This window comes from Pelodiscus sinensis, chromosome 1 (assembly GCF_052426305.1).
Source record: "Pelodiscus sinensis isolate ZL-2025 chromosome 1, ASM5242630v1, whole genome shotgun sequence".
NCBI classification, from domain to species: Eukaryota; Metazoa; Chordata; order Testudines; family Trionychidae; genus Pelodiscus; species Pelodiscus sinensis.
This window is the reverse complement of record NC_143052.1, coordinates 334,375,813-334,399,849: the sequence shown is the minus strand read 5'-3', so window position 1 is coordinate 334,399,849 and position 24,037 is coordinate 334,375,813. Positions and strand designations below refer to the sequence as shown.

Here is a 24,037-nt window from a genome sequence, read left to right as displayed (position 1 = left end):
CTGAAGGCTCAGATGAACCCAGAAAAGACACTTTAGGTGAGATCCATCACTTTCCCTATACACAAGTGGGTGTAGGCAGCAGGCAGCGAGGGGCTTGCATGTTCCTCACTTAGCCTTCTTGGCCTTGAGACTACACAACAGCCCATGCACATGGAGCACCAGTCCGAAGCACTCTGCTCCATGATGCTCTCGCATAGGAACCCCTTGCTCCTTCTCACACGGTTCCTGCACAGGCCTACCTTACCCTGGACTCTGGTGTGACACCTTCCCACGACAAACCACCATTAAGGAGGCTGGGGTCATGGAACCACACAGAAGTGCCACACACAGCACAGGCACACGCTCACACTCTTGGGGTATGTCTACACTACAAAGTTAATTCGAACTAATAGCCGTTAGTTCAAATTAACTTTAATAGGGGCTATACATGCAAACCGCTAGTTTGAATTTAATTCGAACTAGCGGAGCACTTAATTTGAACTAGGTAAATCTCATTCTACGAAGACTAACGCCTAGTTCGAATTAAGTAGTTCAAATTAAGGGCTGTGTAGCCACTTAATTCGAACTAGTTGGAGGCTAGCCCTTCCCAGGTTGCCCTGGTAGCCACTTTGGGCCAAACCAAGGAAACTCTTCTGCCCCCCTCCTGGCCCCAGAGCCCTTAAAGGGGCACAGTATGGCTACAGGGCTCGTGCCATTTGCAAGCCTGCCAGCACCCAGCCAGCAGACCCTGCACTTGGCACGGCATGAGCCAGCCACCCGCTGCCACAGAGCCCTTCGCCTCTTCCCGGGACCAGGCTGGCGGCTCCCAGGATCCTGCCCGGGGACGCAAGAGGCGGGTGCCCGCCTGGTCTAGTGCGGAGATCATTGACCTCATCGAGGTTTGGAGGAAGGCCTCCAACATCCACGACCTCTGCACTAGGCACAGCAATGCGGCCGTCTAGGGCAGGATAGCTGCCAGCCTGGCCACCAAAGGCCATATGCGAACCCAGGAGCAGGTTTGCATGAAAATCAAGGTGGTCCAGTGAGACCCCCGACCCTGAGCTTAGAACATAAGAACATAAGATTGGCTGTACTGGGTCAGACCAAAGGTCCATCTAGCCCCGTAGCCTGTCTGCCAACAGTGGCCAGCACCAGGTACCCCGGAGGGGATGGACCGAAGACAATGACCAAGCCATTTGTCTCATGCCATCCATCTCTAGCTTTTCACAAACAGAGGCCAGGGACACCATTCCTACCTCCTGGCTAATAGCACTCCATGAACCCAACCTCCATGAATTTATCTAACTTCTCTTTAAACTCTGTTATAGTTTTAGCCTTCACAGCCTCCTGTGGCAAGGAGTTCCACAGGTTGACTATGTGCTGTGTGAAGAAGAACTTTCACTTATTATTTTGAAACCTGCTGCCCATTCATTTCATTTGGTGTCCTCTAGTCCTTCTATTATGGAGATTAATGAAGAACTTTTCTTTATTCACCCTCTCCACACCACTTATGCTTTTATATACCTCTATCATATCCCCCCTCAGTCTCATCTTTTCTAAGCTGAAAAGTCCCAGTCTCTTTAGCCTCTCTTCATATGGGACCTGTTCCAAACTCCTAATCATTGTAGTTGCCCTTTTCTGCACCCTTTCCAAGGCCAAAATATCTTTTTTGAGCTGAGGAGACCACATCTGTATACAGTACTGAAGATATTGCATACCATAGTTTTATACTTCACCTTCTCCTTCTTCCCCTGGCTTCCCCCTTGCAGCTCTCTCGTCCCAGGTTTTCTCCTCCCCTCTCCCATCCTCTCTCTTCCCCTCTCCCACCTCCTTTTCCCAGTCTCCCCAGTGGTTAATCTCCCCCTCCCCCAGATTTGTTAACTAAAGAGAGTTTCTATTTTTGAACACACGTGTCCTTTATTTTTTACATGAAGAAGGGGGGCTAGGGAGGGGTAAGTGGAAGGAGGTGAGGGAGGAATGGGGCATGAGCCCCTGATGGGGAGGACTGGGGTGGCTTTGCGGGCTTCTCAGGGTGGAAGCTCTCCTGTAGGGCCTCCTGGATCCTGACAGCCCTCCGATTGACACCACCCCCCCGGATGGCAGCCTGCGGCAAGTGCAGTCGGGCTGACGGCCGAGTGCTGTGATGTGCCGAGTGAGGGCACTCAGGGCACTCCAAGACAGGACTGCTTTGCTGTCCCTCATCAAGGTAGGCAAGCAAGCGGGGAACCCTGAGAACTGTCTGTCTGGGGTGGGGGTCGGGTCCCTTTAAGCACAGCCCTCGGCTAGCCTGAGGCAGCAGCTCCACTCTCTAGGTCCTAACCTGATGTCCTGCCGGCACTGGTTCTGGCCAGCCTTAACTTCGGTTCAGGGTCCACTCAATGTGGACATGCTATTTCGAATTAGCAAAACGCTAATTCAAATTAGTTTTTAGGTCTAGATGAACTAATTCAAATTATCTTAGTTTGAATTAACTAATTCGAATTAAGTTAGTTCGAATTAGTGCTGTAGTGTAGACATACCCTTGGACAGCATCCATTCCCCATCAAGCGTGATGAGGTGGAGGACACTGATCCCCTGCATGGGAACCTGCAAGAGGGAGGAAGACAAGGGGACCCCTGTAGCACTCTCTCCAGAAAGTGGCCTCTGCCACTCACACACGTCCCCCCAATACCCTTTCCCTTCTCCTCCAGAGGTCAGGGATAGAAGTTCTCTTTCTGCACGAAGCAGCCACTTCTGGACCCAGTGTGTGCAAGACACAGAAGGAAGCTGAGCTGCCCCATCCCCTACTCCTGCCTGCAGGCTCCTGGCCTGGCTTGCATCCTTCCATGCCTGCTTGTCCCTAAGACTTGGGGGTAGCAGGGCTCCCCTGGGACATCCGTGTCCCCAAAGGAAAGTGCCCACTGTCTTTGCAACAGATGGCCTTGCTCCAAGCACATCACCATCATATGAACTGAGATCCTTGGTGTTGGCTCAGCGATTAGGGCTAGGCTTCATGCACAGTGTCTCCTTGTAACTTTTCTTCACAGCTGGGACAACTATGAGTGTGGTGAGTCTAACCCCTCCCTTACCATCCTTCTGACCTCACAAATGCCACACTCCCAGGTGACCCCGTGACTACTGGTATGGTAACACCTCAAGTGCCTCCAGTCCCTGAACCACAACTTTGAGGAACAGCACCAAGAGTGCATCCCTGACCATGAGGCATGCCAGGCTGACCGGGAGCTGAGGAGGATGATCTGGGAGCAGCTGTCCTGCCAGTACGAGACCACATGCTCCTCCATTATCACCACCATGGAGCACCTGGTCACAGCTATTGAGTGGCCCAACTGCCACCCTCCCACACCCGCCTCCCCACTCCACCAACTCCCTGAACCCACAATCCTCAACTCCCAGCACATGCATTCACCCACGTCTTCTGCTCCTATCCCTGCCCTGGGCCACTGAGGTCCATGAACACATGGCAGTGGGACCTCTCAGGCAGCTGAGGTGTCCCAAGGTACCTGAGGCAGGCACCAGTCCCAGCCCCCTCCCTGAGCCCCTCTTTCCCCTCTCCCCAGTTCTTTCTCCATTTTCTCCCATTATATATTCCTCAAATAAAAATAACAGAATTATTTTTCAAAACAAAAGTCTTTTTTATTTGAGGGGGGAGGTGGGAAAGGTGGGCAGGGGAAGATAAGGTTGGAGTAGGAAAGACACACAGGTGCAATGTAGGGGTCCCTTCTGGGGAAGTCTGGGGGAGAGTCTCACAGGTGGCCTTGTCTGAAACTCCCTCAGGGCCTCCCTGATGAACACAGCCCTCAAAGAGCTTGCCAAATTGCAGCCGTGCCTGACTGCTCAAAAACCCTGGCCAGCCGTTCTGCCCCCCATCCTGGCAGGAACATCTCCCCCTTGTTCTCGCATATATTGTGGAGCACACAGTATGCTGCCACCCCCTGGGGGATGCTCCAGTTGCCGAGGTCCAGGTGGGTGAGGAGACCAAAGGCACCCTCCACAACTATGTGGCACCTGCTGAGCCTGTGGTTGAAGTTCTCCTTTGTGGGGTCCAGGATTCAGCAAGGGGTAGGCTGTGTTGCCCATGATGCACATGGAAATGTCCACCTCCCCAACCCTGATGGTGTAGGGAAAAAAGTGACGGTGTGCACCCTGTAGAAGAGGTTGCAGTTCCTGAATATGCGGGCATCATGTACCTTCCCTGACCACCCAACTTAAATGTCTTTGAACCGGCCTCTGTGGTTCATGAGGACCTTCAGCACCATTGAAAAGTACCTTTTTCTATTGATATTGTCTGAGGTCTGGTGGTCAGAGGCCAGGATAAGGATGTGGGTTCAGTCAATGCCCCCCCGCAGTTGGGGAAGCCCACGGCAGCAAAGATAATGATGATGGGGGTCTATGTTGCCTAGGGTGATGTCCCTCCATAATAGGATGGCATTGATGGCCTTTACTACCTATAGAATCATAGAATCGCAAGAGCCTTCAGGAAGTCACAGAATCCAGCCCCTTCCCAAAGCAGGACCAACTACAACTAAACCATCCCTGGCAGGGCTTTGTGAAGCCAGAACTGAAAAACCACTAGGGATGGAGATTACACTTCCCTCCATAGGGAACCCATTCCAGTTCTTGACCACCCTCCGAGTAAAAGAGTAAAAAAAAGAGTCAAATCTGCATTAGCAGAACCCCGATGGTCTATCTCCCCATGCTGAATTGGTTCCTGACTGAGCGGTAGCTGTCCAGCATGGTGAAGTTCCAGAGGGCAATGGCGATGCGCTTCTGGAGAGGGATGACAGTTCTCATCTGAGTGTTCTGTCACTGAAGAGTAGGGGTGAGCCACTTGCAGAGTTCCAGAAAGGTGGCCTTCTGCGTGTGGAAGTTCTGGCGCTACTGTTGGTAGTCCCATCACTGCAGGACGATATCAGAACTGGTCTCCCGCTGCCAGAAGCGGTGTTCCACAGTTTGCAGTGGAGGATGGAAGGGAATGTGGTACATGAGGAGTGCCCAGGCCTGGGTGACAAGGTCCCTCATTCTAGTCTGGTCATCTTTCTCCTGAAGCGCCATGTGGGCATTCTACATAAACTGCACCAGGAGGTGCAGCAGGAGGTCACAAAAGAGCCCGGCACTGCTTTGTAGCAGCTCCAACTCCATGTTGGAAGTGCTGTGGTGTCCACAAGGACAACCAGAGCATGTGCTGTGAGTTTACTGTCCCTCAAGGAAGTAGGCAATGGAGAAGAGGAATGTGAGAGATGCTGTAGAGAGGAGCCCCTTTAGCATGAATCTCAGATAGCCTCAAGAAGCAGCTACAGGAAGTGACTGCTGTCCTGATGCCCTGCCCAGAGTGCTTCCAGGCGGCTTTAAATGCAATTTAGCCTCCAAGCGATGTAGACATGCTATTTTGATATACATCTGTGCTGTTTTGAAGGGGAATTGAAGTGTGGATGCGCTATTTCGAAATAGTTATTTTGGTGGGTAAGTGGGTCAGCTCTGGGAGGGGCGCATCCCCTTTGGGGTCAGTCGGTGGCCACTCCAACCCACTACGCCTGGATCAGTCTCTGAGGAGAATTAATATATGAACAAAAACAGTCCAAAGTCCCCTGCTCTTACTTCAGGGCGGGGCGACTGAAGTAAACAACCACCATGGCGGCCTGGGTTCGGGGCCAGCCAGCAAATATAGTCAGAGGCCTGGCCTAGTCCCAAGCAGGCAACCAAGTCTATAGTTAGGCAGGCCCAGGCCTAGTTCAGGGCGGGGCCACCGGTAAACAGTATGTAGCCCAGCCTTCAGTCGGGGGGGGGGGGGCCTGCAGGTAACAGTTTATGAGCCCAGCCCTTGGTCAGGGCAGGGCAACAGGCAAAACAGTTTATAAGACCCAAAGGTTAATCAAGGCCCAGCCCTGATTCACGGTGGGGCTGCAAGAAAGCAGTTTGTAAAGGAAGAAGTTACTCACCTTTGGTTCTTCGAGGTGTGTCCCCGTGGGTGCTCCACGTCTGGTGTTGGGCTCGCCCCGGCGCCACAAATCGGAGGCTTCCCAAAGCTGTGTTTGGTTGGACCACGCATGCGCGAGCACTCGAGGCTGTTTGCACCTTTCCTCTCCGAGCGCGGTCCAGCCCCCGCCTCAGTTCCTCTCACTGCCTCATCTGAAACGAGAGAAACAGACGAGATTCCGTAGCGGGGAGGAGGGCGGGTCATGGAGCACCCACGGGGATACACCTCGAAGAACCATCGTTACTGCACAAAGGTGAGTAATTTCTTCTTCTTCTTCGGGTAGTCCCCATGAGTGCTCCACGTCTGGTCACTCCGGAGCAGTGGTCCGAGCTAAGGTTGCGCTACGGAATCCGTGTTGCAGCAGCGTTGGAGTACTACCGTGGCTACAGCGGAATCTGAGGTGGAGTGTTGCAAAATTGCGTAATGTTTCATGAAAGTGACGCTAGATGACCAAGTAGCTGCCTGGCAGATGTCATGCATAGGGACTTCTTTCAGGAAGGCCGTCGAAGTAGCCACTGCATGGGTGGAGTGTGCTCTAGGTTGTGATGGGAGCGACTTGTTACACAGACTAATGCACTAATGCACTTGTTACACAGGTGGTAATGCAAGCGACAATAAACTTTTCGAAATGCGCTGCTCAGAGAGTGGATGACCTCTAAATTGATCTGCAACAAATATAAAAAGACGGTCTGTCTTTCGGATATCACAAGTTCTATCAATATAAAATGTGAGGGCTCGGTGCGCGTCCAGTGTATGCAAAAGAGCCCTTGAGGAGAAGTATGAGGTTTAGGACAGAAAGAAGGCAAGACGAAGGGTTTGTTAATGTGGAAGTCCGAGCAGACTTTTAGCAGAAAGGCCAGGTGCGACCTCAGTATCACCGAGTCCTTATTAAAGATTGCATATGGGGGAGATGCCATAAGGGCTGCAATCTCACTCACCCTGCGTGCCGATGTTATCGCAATAAGAAAAACAATCTTGGTTGTAAGTAGTTGGAGAGATGTAGTAGCGAGTGGCTCAAATGGTGGCCGTGTCAACGCATCTAGCATGAGGTCGAGATTCCACACAGGAGGTGGAGGTCTACGTGGAGGGTTGAGATTAACGAGGCCCTTGAGAAACCTCTTCGTAATGGGGTGGGCAAAAACCGACCGGTCATTGATTGGGCGGTAGAATGCCATGATCATTGCTAGATGAACTTTAAGTGATGATATGGAGATACCTGACGTGTGCAGGTGCAAAACATAGTCCAAGACAGCATGCAACGGTGCGGTGGAGGGGTTTAACCCTTTAGAGTCACACCACTGCGTAAACTAAGACCACTTCACGAGGTATGTTTTCCTCGTGGAATCTTTTTCTACTATTGAGCAGAACACGCCTCACTTGATGTGAACAAAGGGTCTCTGACATGTCAAACCATCTAACATCCACGCAGTTAGGTAGAGAGTGAGTAATTTCGGATGGCGAAGGGACCCATTCTGCTGCATTAAGAGGTCCGGGAGAAGAGGGAGCTGGTAAGGCGTTCAAATTGACAGCTGTAGGAGCGTGGAGTACCAGGCCTGCCGGGGCCAGGCCGGTGCTATTAGCAAGACTCAGGCTCTGTCCAGGACAATTTTCTCCAGTACTCTTGAAATTAGAGCCACAGGGGGAAACGCATATAGTAGTATTGTGCCCCAATGCAAAAGGACCGCGTCCCCCAGAGAGTGGGTGCCAATTCCTGCTCTGGAACAATAAACCTTGCATTTCGCGTTGGCAGTAGTAGCGAAGAGATCTATGGCAGGTCGACCCCACCGGTGGAAGATAGATAGGAGTACGTCCGTGCGGATCTCCCATTCATGGTCGTGTGGGAAGTATCTGCTCAGGGAGTCCGGGATGGAATTGCTCACTCCTGGCAGGTACAACGCTACGATAGTAATGTCGTTGAAGTTGCACCCGGACCACAGGTAAACTGCCTCTGCACAGAGGGAACGGGATCTGGCACCGCCCTGCTTGCTGACATAGTACATTGCAGCGATGTTGTCCGTAAGGATCCTGGTGACCGCGCCTTGTATGCAAGGTTTGAAGTGCCTTCAAGCGTGAAAAATTGCCCTGAGCTCCACTAAGTTGATGTGGAGCATCATTTCTGTATTGGACCATCGACCCTGGATAGTATACGCGCCCATGTGCACACCCCAGCCGGTAAGCGAGGCATCTGTCGTTATCTGCCTAGAAGGCTGAGGTTGGTGAAAGGGAATGCCAGCCAACATGTTGCTGGGCTCGGTCCACCACTGGAAGGAATTTCAAACATGGATAGGCAACGCCACACGCCTTTGGATGCTGTGTTTGGTGGGGTTGTACACCAAGGTCAGCCACTGCTGGAGACATTGGAAATGTAATCGTGCGTGGCAGACCACCATCATGGTGGCTGCCATATGACCCAACAACTGAAGGTGAGTATGTACAGGGAGTGTCAGAGACAGCGATACTGTGTGAACTAGATCGCATATGACTTGGAAGCAGTCTGCAGGTAAGTAGACACGAGCTGACTGTCAGTCGAGGTGAGCTCTTATAAACGTGAGAGTCTGGGTTGGCTCTAGATGTGATTTTTCCATGTTTACAATTAAGCTGAGGGAGCTGAAGAGATTCCACATTACTGTGAGCACGTTGAGAGTTTCCGACTGAGTACGGCCTTTGAGCAAGCAATTGTCTAGGTAGGGGAAGATGGAGACCCCTATCTTGCAAAGATGTGCAGCAACTACTGCCAGGGTTTTGGAGACAGCTCTGGGAGCTGAGATGAGGCTGAAAGGCAGCACTCTGTATTGATAGTGCTCCTGCCCGACTACGAAACGGAGGAAGCGCCTGTGTGCTATTTGTATGGCCATATGAAAATATGCATCCTGCAAATCGAGGACTCCGAACCAATCTTCCTTGCTCAGTGATGGTATAATTTTGCTTAGCATGACCATTTTGAAACACTGCTTCTTGATATATCGGTTTAAGCGCCTCAGAGAATAGGTCTCCACCCCCCAGATTTTTTGGGAACGAGGAAGTATCGAGAGTTAAACCCCCTGCCCCTGAATCTTGTGGGAACTACTTCTATGGTTCCTATAGCAAGAAGATGACGTACCTCTTGCTGGAGGTAAGTCTTGTGTGATGGGTCCCTGAAGAGGGACGGGGTGGGTGGAGTAGTGGGAGGTTTGGAGACAAAAAGATATCGTGAGACCTGAATTTATTACTTCCAAGACCCAGCAGTCTGAGGTGATGTCACGCCACTGGTGATAATATGGCTTGAGGCGGTAGTGGAAGAGAAGGGTGGTGGTGGGTTCTTCTACCGTGAGCACATAAGATGTGTTCATGTCCTCGACACACGAGTCAAATTTGCTGTTTGGCGTTCGCCCAGGCTGGCGCACGATTGGACTGCTGGTGCTTGCACTGCGGACGCTGTCGGAATCGAGATTGGTCGGGAGCGCGCTGCTGATGTTTCTGGAATGAATAGTCATATCTCCTTTGGAATGGATAGTAGCACCTATGCTTAAAGGGGGGACAGTATACATCCCCAGCATCCGCAGAGTGGTGCGTGAGTCCTTACCGGAATGTAGGCCATCGTCAGTTGAAGTAGAAAACAATCTCTTGCGATCAAATGGGAGATTTTCGACTTTGTTTTGGAGCTCCTTAGGTGCTCCTGCTGCCACCAACCAAGAGGCTCTGCGCATGGCGATACCTGTTGCCATGGCCCAAGCTGCCGTATCTGCGACATCGAGAGCGATTTGGAGCACTGTCCTACATGCAGAATATCCTTTTTGGACAATTGCCTTCAGCAGCGGTCTCCTAGTCTCGGGAAGGTGCTGCATCAGCTCAGGTAATTTGGCATAATTATCGAAATTGCGGTTCAAGAGAAGGGCAGTGTAATTTGCGATCCTGAGCATTAGGGTCGATGATGAATAAATCTTGCGTCCAAACAAGTCACGCTTTTTTGTGTCCTTATCTGGGAGTGAAGTTCTGAACTGAGAGGCCTTGTTCTTATGGTGGACTGCATCCACTATTAAGGAGTTGGGCTGTGGATGATTAAAGAGAAAATCCATGTCTTTAGATGGGACAAAATATCTCTTGTCTGCTCTTTTGCTAGTAGGCGGGATCGCTGTGGGAGTCTGCCAGATCTCGTGCACCACATCCAAAATTGCCTCGTAGATTGGGAGTGCGATCTTGCGTCGTTACTGGGGATGCAGATTTTTCAGTAGCTTATGCTGCTTCATCTGTGCTTCAGACAGCTGAACCTTCTGGCTTTGTGCCACCCGCTTAAAAAGGTCCTGGAATTCCTTGAGGTCATCAGGTGGCGAGGTGTCACCTGGGGTCACAGCATCATCTGGTGCATGCGATGAAGAGCCCACATTCGCAGACATGTTCATTTCTGCATCTGAAATCGGTCCCTCCTCAAGGTCCAAATGGTGCTGCTGCGGATCTGGACTTCTTGGAGGGGGTGGTACACAAGCTGGTGATCGCAGCCTCGACTCATCATGATGAGAAGGCGGACTAACCGAGCGACAGGAACACGGTGACCTCCGATGGGAGCGGGAGTGGCTGTGACAAGTTGACACGTAGTAATAGGGTCTGTCATAATGTATATAGTGACGGTCCAAGTACCCCGGGGATGAGTGTCGTGAAGAAATGACACTAGCATGCCTAACATAATATGCACGATGTGGTGAGTGCACAGGAGAGCATGGGTATCGCGAAGGAGACCGTGATCGAGAATCCCTGAGGTAGGTGACAGGTTCCCTGTGACGGTGATAATAGGGCGACAGACTTCTGCGGGCTCAAGTGCCTTGATCTCTGGTGGAGTGAGGTGCAGGAATACGGTGCTGCAAAGATGGTCCGGGTGAAGCTGTAGGGGAAGGCAGAGGAGAAGGCGCATGCCTGCGGGATTTTGACATTGCCTTCCTCGGTGTTGGAGGAGGCAGGGGCCAGTGCTGAAGGGACAGCAGGCTGCAGAGCAGGGGGAGCTGCTGAGTCAGGCTGAAGATCTGCTGGTGCAGAAGCTGCGGACAGCTCCTGAGGTGGGAGGGGGGAGCTGCAGCTGAGCGTGGTGAGGACGACAGCAGTACAGCTGTCGGTGCCAGCAGGGCAGAGTCTTTCAAACGGCGCTCCGGTGCCGTGGCCTGTTGGGAGCACGGTGCAGTGCCGGTCGGCTTCTTAGAGCCAGAGACCGGTGCAGAGCTGGTCGAGGAGCTGGATGTGCCAGGCTTGTGTCCTGCGCTTACCCACTTCTGCAGACCAACAGGCAGGGACCTGACCAGTGAAGGTTCTCCCTCAGAGGAGGGGTACCTTTAGGGGAGGGAGCCCACCTCCTCTCTGCATCCACAGTGGGATTAGTGGTGCTGGCATCCTGAGGCGTGAGCGCCTTGTCAAAGAGTATCATTTTCAGGCGTCTCTCGCGGTCCTTACAGGCTCTCGAGGTTAGGTTGGCACAGTGGGTGCATTGTTGTGGCAAGTGTGCCTCCCCCAGGCACCTAATACAGGAGGCATGGCCGTCGGAAACTGGCATAGCCTCATGACAGAGCTAGCACATTTTAAAGCTGGGAGAACCTGGCATTTTGCCGCTTGAGTGCTCTTGTCCAGCACACTGCTTAGTTTGCGGTATATGTGCTCCTTTCTTTCTCTCTTTCTTTCTCTCTTTCTTTCTCTCTTTCTTTCTCTCTTTCTTAGAGAAAGGCGACTATGCACCAGCTGAGAACAGGAACAATAGGGACGGAGATAAAACTATTAAAACATCTGTATTTCTACTTTTTTTTAACTTTAAAGGAGTGGAGATAAGAAAAGGAAGGCAGATAAATCAAAGAGTAAATTTAACTATTAACAGAATGCTGAGGTTCTCCGAGGAGAAGAGAGGAGAGAGAGCTCGGTCCGTGGCCAGAGGCGGCTGAGAGGAACCGAGGCGGGGGCCAGACCGCGCTCGGAGAGGAAAGGCGCGAACGGCCTCGAGCACTTGAGCACGCGCGGTCCGGCCGAACACAGCTTTGGGAAGCCTCCGCTTCGCGGCACCGAGATGAGCACGACACCAGACGTGGAGCACCCACGGGGACTACCCGAAGAAGAATCTACACAACTGAGGTCTCCTTGAGGAGGGCTGCAGGCAGCTCGCCAGCAATGGCAGAGAGGGGGAGGCTACCACCCAAGCAGTGGGTGGCAGTGGGGCACAGACCTGCCCACTCCACAGTGCCCCAGCCCAGGACCCTAGAGGCAGCAGTTTACTGCTTCTGGATCAGCAGGGGCTTCATCCTGAAACATGCTAATCTGGGCATGTCTACGTCCATGCTGTCCCCGGGCCACTTCCCTCCTCCCCCTCAGCGCGTACCTGGCAGTTGCATAGGTCTTCTGCAGAGTCACAGGGATCCAGGTCAATTGGCCTCAGCAGCTTGCAGGGTGTTTGGGGAGTTCGGAGGAGTCTGTTGTTCCTCTGGGCCGCTGTGCAGCAGGAGCACTGGTGGTCCATGCCAGCTCACCACCTCACTAGGCATTTGCTCCGTTCCGCAGCATGTCGGGGAGCCCTCTGGCCTCTGCTGTTCCTTCGGGCTGCTGTGCAGCAGGGACCCTGGCGGCCCACGCCAGCTCTCCACCTCACCAGGCCTTAGCTCCCCTCCTCAGGGTGTAGAGGAGTCCTCTAGCCTCTTAAGTGGTCAGGGCCTCACTGGCCTGGCTGGCAGGCTTTTTACCTTTCTGGCTCTGCCCCATGGCTTCCGGCCAGATAGCTCATTAGGACCAGGTGTAGCCCACCAAGGCTCTGGAAGGGGCACCTCTCTTTCAGGGTCAGTGGGTGGCCACTCCAACCCACTACAGAGGGTTATTATTTCGAAACAACTTATTTCAAAATAATCACATAGTGTAGACATAGCCTTAGATATAGATTTGAGATAAAGCTCTGAGTGAAGATGATGTGATCCATTGCTTGCTATTCTTTGCTACTTCCTCTTGGGGGTGAAGAGAAGGTACCTTGGTTCTTTCTTCTGTACTTGGTGGAATGCTAATAGTATTCATTCACAGTAACTCCCAAAACTCATATCCTTTTAAAGGGTACAAGACCAAGCAATTGCTTTTTGGAGGGGTAAATTTTTTTGATAATTAATGTTATCATATGTTCAGTTTTCCCAGTTACTGATGGAATTTCTTTTACGTTTCTCAGTGTAAGTGCCTGATGAGCAGGAATCTCTAACCTAGTCATCATTACCTGCTGCTGTGCCAATCAATGATTTTTAATGAGTGAAAAACATCTTTCAAAGGGTCATTAATCCATCTATTTCAGACCCATCTGTAATAAAAAAATTCTTTATTGATCACTCAGTTCGTAACAGAAAACATCTGTCATAATTAATATCCCATAAAGCAATTTCCCAGTTTTATTTATAACATTTCTATATATACTTTTAGTAGTCTGAGGGGATCTTTTTCCTGGACACCTGGTTTCCCATATCTTGATGATGCTGAGGATAATCTGATACAGCTCAATAATCAATAAAATTCCTGAATACAAGTTGCTCACAGGTTAAGAACCAATGCTCCAGGCCTTAGAATTCAAGCAAACTCTTTGCTATTATCAAAGATTTTAGGAAAATGGTAAATAAGTAAATAAATATCACAAGAAAAAGAGGACTGAAGGATTAATATATACCTTTACTAAGCGGTGCTAACAATTGTTAAACAAAGGCAAAAGTTTGAATTTTCAATCCTGGATGCCTAATGATAGACTCCTCAATCCACTTTTAGGCCTCATTTGCAAAGTTGCTAAATATCTCTTGCTCCCAGTGACATCAATGGAATTTGTAGATGCTTAGCAACTCTGAAATTTAACCCAGTTTTACTTAAGAGCCTAGCTTTAGGCACACAAGTTTGAAATTTTTGTACTAATTTCTCTTTGTTGGTTGTTTGTACATTAGGGTATAATTTTTAGGATCGGTGTACTTAGATTTTGCTATATCTTACATCTTTCACTAACATTAATAAAACTAGCAGTCCTCTGGCACCTTAAATACTCTGGATTCTGTAATTTCCACTCCAACACATCTGATGAAGTAGGTTTTACCCATGAAAGCTCATGATATAATATATTTGTTAGTCTTTGAGGTGTCAGAGGACTACTCATTGTTTTTAAAATACAGATTAACACAGCTACCCCCTGACACATTAACATGAATGCTAGGGCTACATTTCCTTGTTCTAGCCTAATAGCTTAACCCTTAGAGAAAAGAAGGTTCAGGAAGATGGGGCAGGTGAATACTTTCACCAGGTCAGGGAGAAAGAAGAGAGAGCCATTATTGCCATATACTTCAAGAGATAATAAACTGAAAGCTAATTCATGTTCACTTCTTTAAGTGGTATAGTTTCATGTCAGAAATGGTTAGATTAGCAAGGTTAGCCAACTGTATCTTCATCTGGGACTCTAGTGTTAAATCATTCATGGAAAATTTCCTAACAATGTTTAGTTTCATTTGCTGTGGTTTTGCTCAAAATCTGAATGCTCCTTTCGCTACTTAATTTCTACAATCAAATATTTTACTTCTTAAGGGATCCTATTAGCCATCTGTGTTCCAGTCTAGCTTTCTGAACAGTCCTATAAGAAATCCCATGTGGAACTATACTATGTTTCTGAGATTTTATTTTATTTTATTTTATTTCAGATTTGTGCTTACAAGTGAATTTGCAGCTCATGGGAGGTACTGGACTGACATCTTTGGAACCTAAAAATCTTCTCTTTTTCCACAGTTTCTACAGTGATCATGTAAATGTCTACCCCATGTCCTTTGTCAGTGTACCTTGATCTTAGCCTGGAGATAAGAGAGAGCAGTTTGGACTCTCTGTCTATGCAATCCTTAGCCTCACTGCTGAGGGGAAAATAATTCACTAGTTTTTGTGGTGAGACTGCCAATTTAGTTCACGTAGGCAGCCTAGCAATTTTTTATCACTACTGATCAGCAACAGATCTGAGCCAAGCATAGTAAAGAATAGATTCACATCATTCCACCAGTAGCATACTTGAGTGCCTAAATTTTGTTATGTATGGTGCTTGATATTCTAAGGGCTGGTCTTGAGTTTAGTGGGAGCTGTGGATGCCAAAAACATCAAGATCGGGTCTAATTATAGACACACAAATATGAAAGATTTGATAGCAGCTTTTAAGAAATTCTTACATGTTTTTACAGAGCTAAGTTTGGAACAGTGGTCTTTCACATTCAAACAACACAGGCCACTAACACATGAAGTAAAGAGGTTCACCCTTTATGAGTGGTAGTAGATTCCTTATTCTCCTGGAGGACCACCGACTTGCAAGTGATATACGCAAATACAAAATATCAGATAAGACAAAGGATAGAGAACAGGAAGCACCATGCTGCCCATTTCACAGACAGAGAGCTGAAGCAAAATGAGAGTAAGTGACTTGTACACGGTCACAGAGAATGCTTGTGTCAGAGTCAAGAATTACAGGAAGATCTCCTGAGTTTCAGGATAATATTTCAACCACAAAACCACTCTTCCTGTATTACAAAGCTATTATATGACATTTTTTAACACCTAAGCCATTTATTTCATTATTGTACTTGTAACTATCCATCTATTACGGTACCTCTTGATTTTTCTGCAGACTTTCATGGCCTGTAGCAGAAGATTTTGTCTTCTCCCATTTCTCAGCAACTTGATTTGCTTCTTCTGTTTTTTGCTCACAGCTTTTTTGAGAGTTTAGCAATGTCACTTCATAAAACTCTTGAATATCTGTTAGTAATGAGAAAAACACTTCATTTGATATGCTGGATTTAACAGTCCTTGATATTTTTGTGTAACCTGTAAATATTTAGGCACTTTGGAAGCTACTTTGTAATATTATATGTTTACCATTATATTTCCAGCAGAAACCAACATGCAAAATAGTTTTCTGAAATGTCATGAAGATTTCTGAGAAACTTTCCTGTTTTAAAGGATTTTCATTGATCATTTTGAGAAAATATGTGAACAACAGCTATTGAGAGAAGATTGAGCTTGAACACATTGCAATAACAAAATGAACAATATATATAAACTGATATATGGTGTGAGATAAAGAGCAGTTCATACTTCAAATCATCTTGGAGGACAAACTAGAAACCAAATGGATGTTAGCCATCTAAAGAGCAGCTCACCCCGACAGCTATCCCAGGTGGTGGAGTAGCTACTAGTCTTAGCCACCACTTTAACAGGAACTCTTTTGAAGAGGGTCAGAGCACAGAGGCCATCCTAGTTAGGCCAGGTAGGAATTGTTTCCAGTTATACAAGGTAAACCCCTTCAGAAATGCATCTCTCTATTCCATCAGAAGCATCAGCTCTAGCCAGGACCAGGAGCCATTAACAGCAGCAGCTCTGGCCCAGCCCAGGTCCCACCAGCAAAAAATGACTCTGTATTTAACTATTGATGGAAAACATTAAGGATTTGGATCTACGTCAGTTCAAATACTAGCAGATTGGACTAATCAGCTAATATTTACAGACTTCACTATCGTCAGATAGGGTAGAACTAGTATAAGATGATGAAAAAATGTCCCTTTAAAATGATAAACTGCAATATATAGAAAATTATTTGAGCACTAATCTGGCTGTGATAATTCACAATTGCTAGAAGAAATTAACTAAAAATGGAAAGATCTGTATGAATTTATAGTTACATAGTACAGGCAGTCCCCGAGTTACGCGGATCCGACATAAGTCGGATCCGCAGTTACGAACGGGGCCCGTCTCCCTGGTCTCCAGCAGACCAGGGAGAGGAAGAAAAGCGGCGGAGCACGCGGGGAAGCGGACAGCTCAGATGCGTCTGGGCTGTCCCCTGCCCGTGTGCTCCATGGCTTTGCTCTGCTTTGCTCCCCGTCTCCCTGGTCTGCAGACCAGGGGGACGGGGAGCAAAGCGGCGGAACACGCGGGCAGCGGACAGCCCAGACGCGTCTCTGGGCGCTACTGGACCAACCCGGCAGCACCCCAGCTGCTCTGCCCCAGGCCTCCTGATTCAGCCACTGCTGGTCAGTTTCAGCAGCGGCTGAATCAGGACGCCTGGGGCAGAGCAGCTTGGGTGCTGCTGGGTTGGTCCAGTAGCGCCGAGGAGTGGCGGCGCTACTGGAGCAACCCAGCAGCACCCCATCTGCTCTGCCCCAGGCATCCCCAAGTCAGCCGCTGCTGAAACTGACCAGTGGCTGACTTCAGGAAGCCCCTGCCCCGGGCTTCCTGGAATCAGCCGCTGATCAGTTTCAGCAGCAGCTGACTTGGGGATGCCTGGGGTTCTTAAGTTGAATCTGTATGTAAGTCAGAACTGGCATCCAGATTCAGCTGCTGTTGAAACTGATCAGTTTCAGCAGCAGCTAAATCTGGACGCCAGTTCCGACTTACATACAGATTCAACTTAAGAACAAACCTACAGTCCCTATCTTGTACGTAACCCGGGGACTGCCTGTACTTAAAATCACTTATTACCATTAAAAACGATAATATCTTTAATTACAGCAGGAATGCAATTTTTGTAGCCACTGTTCAAATTTGCACGGCGAAAGTACAAGTGTAAAGTGCAGAAGATTACATACCAGGCCAATTTATATTGCACCAGCAAGAAAAAACATACATTAAACTAGTATATAGTGAACTCAAGGTAAATGTCCTACAAAAAGAAGAGTGAGAAACTGACCCGAGTGCTATCTGGTTTCACAAAGTCGGTCAGCAGGAGAAAAGCAAGACATTATTTGCCACTCGACTTTAGAGACTACTTTGTGTTGTATGTTTATAAAAAGTAATACAATGGGAGTATATGAAGGAAAGAGAAAGACATTCTTTGTATAAAGTCTTTATTATCTCTACAAAGACTCTAATTTTAGGATGTGTCCACACTGTACCCATATCTCAAAATAAGCTATGCAATTTGAGCTATGAAAATGACACAGCTTATTTCAAAATTTGGTGCTGTCTACACAGCACTTATTTTGAAATAAATCGCTATTCTGAAATGTCCCTTACACCACATGGAATGAGGTTTACAGGGACGTTGGAATAGCGAACCCGTTATATTTCAAAATAATGGGCACGCTCGAAAGATGCGCAATAGCTATTCTGGGATATCCTGAAACAGCACTGCAGTGTAGACCTAGCCTAAGTTTCTCTCTGTAGAAAAATAACTTGTGTGTAGATGAGAGAAGGTATTTTACACTAGCACAGACTGAATTTCAGCACACTCCTGTGATTACAAAGCCTCATGATGAAATGTAGAGGAATCAATTCAGTCTGTGACCTCATGATACCACAATCTGAAAGTGCCATCCCTGTAGAACAGGGCAGTAACTCAGTCAAGGTATGCTCAAAATAGGATCTAAAATCTGTGTCAAGTGAAAATATTCTTGAAGTGACAATTCTAGTGATGGGTTCTGAAAAGCTTCCATGATCTCTATTGACCATTGCAAAGGATGGGAATGAGGCTATGTCTACACTGCAGAGAAAAGTCGGAAAAATACATGAACTGCAATTTGCATCTTTTTTTCTGATTTTTTTTCCAAACGAGGCTTTTCTGAAATTTGGCCCATCTATATGGGGCCAAATTTTGGAAAAAACTCCTCTTTCACTGAGAGGAATACAGGGATACCGAAAGAACACATTCGCTTTTTCAGAAACTGTTCCAAAAAAGCGGATGCGTTCCTTGGACGCAGCAGAAGTTTTTCGTGATACCGCCAGTATTCTGGAAAATCTCTGTAGTCTACACATAGCCTGAGTTGCAATGGAAACAACTGGACAGATAACTGTGTTGGGATCAAGAAGCCAGGACACAGTACTAGGGATGAGATGGGTGAGGAGGCCAAATTTAAAATATATGCTGCAGCACGTTGGTTGCCATTTCATGTAATCATGATTTAGTCTTTTTTCTACATGTGACTTGTAGCAAGATAAATGGAACCAAATCACTAAAATCTTATTCAAATTAAATCTGTATCAGGTATTTATCAAATTAGTAAGAAATACTTAGATCAAATTTTAACAATATAGGCATTTCTGAGTAGCAGCCATCTTGGCATGCACACAAAATCACTCTCATTATGATACCAGTGCAACTGTTGTACTCTATTCCCCTATCCCAAACACTTGCTCAAGGAAGAAACTTGGGCTTGTTTCAAGAATGCTTGAACCCATGGGATTTTATTTATTTCAGCCCAATTAAATATAGTAATTTATTTCTTAAGATTGGGCTGACCAGCTATATTCAATTACCTCATTAACATTTACTATTCTCTTAAGCTCGCCTAAATAACTTGTTATGTTTAACACAAAACAATATACAACTACAAGGAAGCTTATGTATTTTAATATTAAATAGCTGTGAAAAGAGCACTGTGGACTTATAATTTTCTGTATGCAGCATGAATGTATGAGTGGTCCAAAAATGCTTGAAAAAAAGCATCTGTATACTTTTACAAATGTATATGGACATGTGTATAATATTACACTACATATTAAATTGTGCACAGGTAAATCTAGTCCAGCAATTCTCAGACTGTGGATCGGCACCCCAAAGTGGATCATGACCCCCTTTGAATGTGGCCACTGTAACTGGCTTAGACTGGGGCTGAAGCCCCTAAGCTTCAGCTCTGGCCTCCCTCCACCCAGAGTGCTGAGGCTCAGGTTTTGGCACCTTCACTGGGGCACTGGAGCTTGGGTGAGCTCAGGTTTCAATCCCTCTCTGATGGTCATGAGTAATTTTTGTTGTTAGAAGGGTGTCACCAGAGGAGCTGACAGGATCACTGGGCCCATGGGCAATGTGGGTGGGGACCTGCTCTGCACTCCCAGAAGGGGCAGAGCTATGGGCAGAAGGGATGGAGCTGGGGCAGCCAGCTCCCAGCACCAGCTGGACAGCCCAGTACCTCCCACTGGTCCTCAGCCCTTCAGAGTGCACTGCATGGGGCTCTGGAGTGAACTGCTCAGTGCTCCCGTGGTAATTCTAAAGGGCCAAGGTCACCAGCTACCACTGCTAGGGTTTCCAGGTGTCCGGTTTTGAACTAGACAGTCCAGTATTTGAGCTCTCTGTTCGGGAAACAAATTGAGAAAATATAAATGAGAAAATATAAATGTCTGGTATTTTCTAAATAAGATGTAATGTAGATTGTGATGTAATGTTAAGTGTGTCCAGTATTTTTGTTGAAACCATCTGGCAACGCTAGCCTCTGCTGCTGCAGAAGTGGCAGCTACTGGGGGCCCTAAGCCCCTTAGTATCACTGGGACCTGGAGCAATTGCCACATTTGCCCCTCCCTCCTCCCCTCCATTGGTGGGCCTGGGTATTATGGTACAATGAAGTTTGAGAACCCCGATCTAGTCTGATGTGTCACCTTCTACCTCAAAGATGTTTTCACTAATAGTTCATGAACTCTCCCCCAAACAACTTATAAAAAGATTCATAAGGGGCCCAATTATCATCTAAGTTAATAATCTAAGTTACACTAGGTTGTTTTGCTGTAATTTCACTGATTTAGCCCTGTTTTACACTTGTGTAAGGGACAGCAGAATTGGTCCCTTATTAACGATAGACTTGCAATTGCCCAACACGTCCCATTGTAAGATCCCTGTTGTCCCTGTTTTCAATTGCTCATAAAACTTTGCCAAACCTGAACCATTTGGCTGAAATTTTCCATGCCAGGTGCCTGCCTCAGGTAGAATATTTTGGAAAATTGCAGCCAAAAGGTTTTAGCCATTGCAGCCAATGTAGGCTAGAGGGGAAAATACATTGTTTTGTCATGTTAAAAAATTCTTGGGGCTTTTTCCTCTGAAGTGCCTTAATACTCCCAGTGCAAGTCAAAGTCTGACATTAAGTTCATAACAAAAGTTCATGGCTCAGTCAGGAACAGAACCCTGAATTCTTAATACCCAGCCCTATGCTCTCTAACCACATGTTAGCAGTGAACTACCAACAAATATTTCATGTTATAATCAGAGGGAGAGGGATTAATCTGTGGTTACAACTAAGACTAATAAATAAAACTACTAGGATAAATACTGAGGGAACAAAATCTTAACTGCTTGATCTATGAAACAGCAGATTAATTTCTCAGTGGAAGCTGCAAAAGGCCCAAAATTCAAGCAATATAAAATGTGCCTGGAAAACATTCTAGAAATACTCTCTAATGAACGATGGTGCCTAGGAAAGCCCTTTAGTTTAACATAAACACCACTTGGGAATGAATCCCAGGTTTGGAAGAAACCTCAAGCTCCAATGTAGAAAAGTCCACTTCTACAATTCTTACACAGCTAGTATGATACAGAGATAAGTTCAAGCACTTTCCCTAAGGAGATCTGACAATAACACGGCCAGACTATGTTGCATAAAGTCATTTTTCTACACTAAGATGTGCAGCATTCTTATTGGCTGTAGCAGAAGATCGGGACTCACCAGTTCAAGCCAATCAACTCCTCATGATTTGGGCTGGATGGGAACCACCTCTTTGTGAGTGAAGATTTCCATTATTTCTTTTTTTTTTTCATTCAGAAATATAATGAAAAAAAGATTTTGAATTTTCCATCGAACTGAAATTCCCAAAACCATTTATTGTCCCCTTAGAAAAGGGGCAATAGATTAAGCGTAGAAATGCAGCACCAGTGAAACTTTAGACCATAAGTAAAATCTTATGGGTACCTAGGAATCCTGATCAGAGCCAATGGTTCCATCAATCTAAGATGGAAAGACAAGGTGCCGTAGCTGGAAGTACTGCAAAGAAATTGATGAAATGGGTAAATAAAAACATTATGTTTGGTACCAAATTGTAAATTTATAAAACTAGGGCACTAACAATATTACTCTATCATCTGCATTGACACAGCCACCATCTGAAATCCACATTCTGATGGTAAATCCAAATGAGCAGTGAAACCTGCACTGCTTCACGATCTTTCATTAGGACAACCGGTCAAACCTCTTACTCTAACCAGAGTTTATTTATAACAACCACCCTGTCTCCATCACCCTGTTTCCATGTCAATTGTGCCTTCCAACCCCATCTCCACCTGGCCACATCTGTCACCTCCACTAATCCCACAGCAATTTACTGGATGTTGCAGCCCCACAAGGTCCAAGAATTACTCAATGCCTACCTGGACAAGGACAAGGAGGACTGCAAGCAGGACACTTCATTATCAGTACTAGGAAAGCCTGGCATTCACATCAGACAAAGTGTGACTCTCAGCCCAAACAACTGGCTGTCATAAACTGGGCCATGGAAACCTAAGACAATATTCCATTTGTCAGGTATTCAACCCAGAGACCATGAAGCTTCAGTTAGCCACATCTCACAGAATACATCAGTATTTCACATCAGTATTTCAGTATATCCTTGCTACAACCCTACAGCAACAACCCTTTCACTCTCGGAGCCAACCACTGCCTCCTCTAGTGAAGATCCATGAGAACATAAGAACAGCTATACAGGGTCAGGCCAAAGGTCTATCCAGCCCAGTATCCTATCTTCCAACAGGGGCCAGTGCCAGATTCCCCAGATGGAACAAACAGAGAAGATAATCAAGCGATCTATTCCTTGTCACTCATTCTCAGCTTCTGGCAAACAGAGGCTAGAGACACTATCCCCGTCCATCCTAGCTAATAACCACTGATGGACCTATCCTCCATCAATTTATCTAGTGCTTTTTTGGAACCCAGTATAGGCTTGGCCTTCACAATGTATCCTTCCAAGGAGTTCCACAGGTTGAACGTATATTGTGTGAAAAAATACTTCTTTTTGTTTGTTTTAAACTTTTAATTTCATTGGGTGACCCTAGTTCTTGTGTCGAGAGAGCATAAATAACACATACTCAGCTACTTTCTCCACACTAGCTGGAGAGATAAGCCACAGAACTTGGCTTCATTTACAAGTTTGACACATGGAATCAAAGTTTGAACAATGATCTGACCTTGATGGGCCACTACATTCCACACTCTTATGACATAAATAGCTAAGCACCAGGTACTTACAGCCCACTTGGCCTCATTTAGCACGGACACGCTAATTGACAATATTGTTTCCCATTTTTTCCTTCTCTTTTCCTCCCCATCCCCTCTCTTTCTCTGCTATTTATTTGTACCCTGGACCCCTTACCCCATTCATCTGAAGAAGTGGATTGTCCCATGAAAGCTCATGATACATTTTTGTTAGTCTCTAAGGGGCTGCAGAACTATTTATTGTTGAAATTTTTTCAGTTATGACTATCATGGCTACCCGTCTGAGGTTTTCTCCACACTAGTCATGATTTTCTAGGTCTCTATCATGTTCCCTTTCTCATCTCTTTTTCAAGCTGAAAAGTCCCAGTCTTATAAATTCAGGGCAACCTGCAGCCCAAGGGACATCAGAGTTCTACATGTGGCCTGCAAGACGTTTTGTTTATCATTGCTCATGTGCAGGGCTGCCAGATTCCACTGGTTTTTGTCCATGTAATTTCTTCATACCAGAATTACTAACATGACACACATGTAAAACAAGGGCACATGAAGTGAGGTGCATGCTGATTGCATATAACACTGACTGTAAAAGCCGTGTGCTCCCTCTGCATCCAATCAAAGCACTGCTTCAGTTCAATCATAGAATCATAGAATAATAGGACTGGAAGGGACCTCAAGAGGTCATCGAGTCCAGCCCCCCGCCCTCAAGGCAGGACCAAGCTCCACCTACACCATCCCTGACAGATGTCTATCTAACCTGTTCTTAAATATCTCCAGAGAGGGAGATTCCACCACCTCCCTTGGCAATTTATTCCAATATTTGACCACCCTGACAGTTAGGAATTTTTTCCTAATGTCCAATCTAAACCTCCCTTGCTGCACTTTAAGCCCATTACTCCTTGTCCTGTCCTCAGAAACCAAGAGGAACAAATTTTCTCCTTCCTCCTTGTGACCAAAACACCCCTCAGATTTTAGGTACAGTATATAAGTGCAGTAAGAAAAATTACCATATCCCAGGAGACTATCTTGGTTAGGACAGTCTTGCAGCCCCTGGAGACGAAGGAGGGCCACTAATGCATCTCACTCACTAGCCTAGGCTGCCCATTGCTATGATAATCTCGCCTAATATGGAAGTTGTTCCATACTCCTAATA

At 47.0% G+C, this 24,037-nt stretch overlaps 1 protein-coding gene across 8 annotated transcripts in view; it reads right to left on the bottom strand.

Moving 5' to 3' along the window:
- DLG2 (discs large MAGUK scaffold protein 2) overlaps positions 1–24,037 on the bottom strand; it is a 1,584,089-nt gene that overhangs the window by 1,356,601 nt on the left and 203,451 nt on the right. For all 8 annotated transcript variants that reach the window (XM_075919430.2, XM_089775764.1, XM_089775765.1 and 5 more), the window contains one exon: positions 15,540–15,685. In XM_075919430.2, coding sequence (XP_075775545.1) covers positions 15,540–15,685 — 146 coding nt within the window. The remainder of the gene's footprint in view (positions 1–15,539; positions 15,686–24,037) is intronic.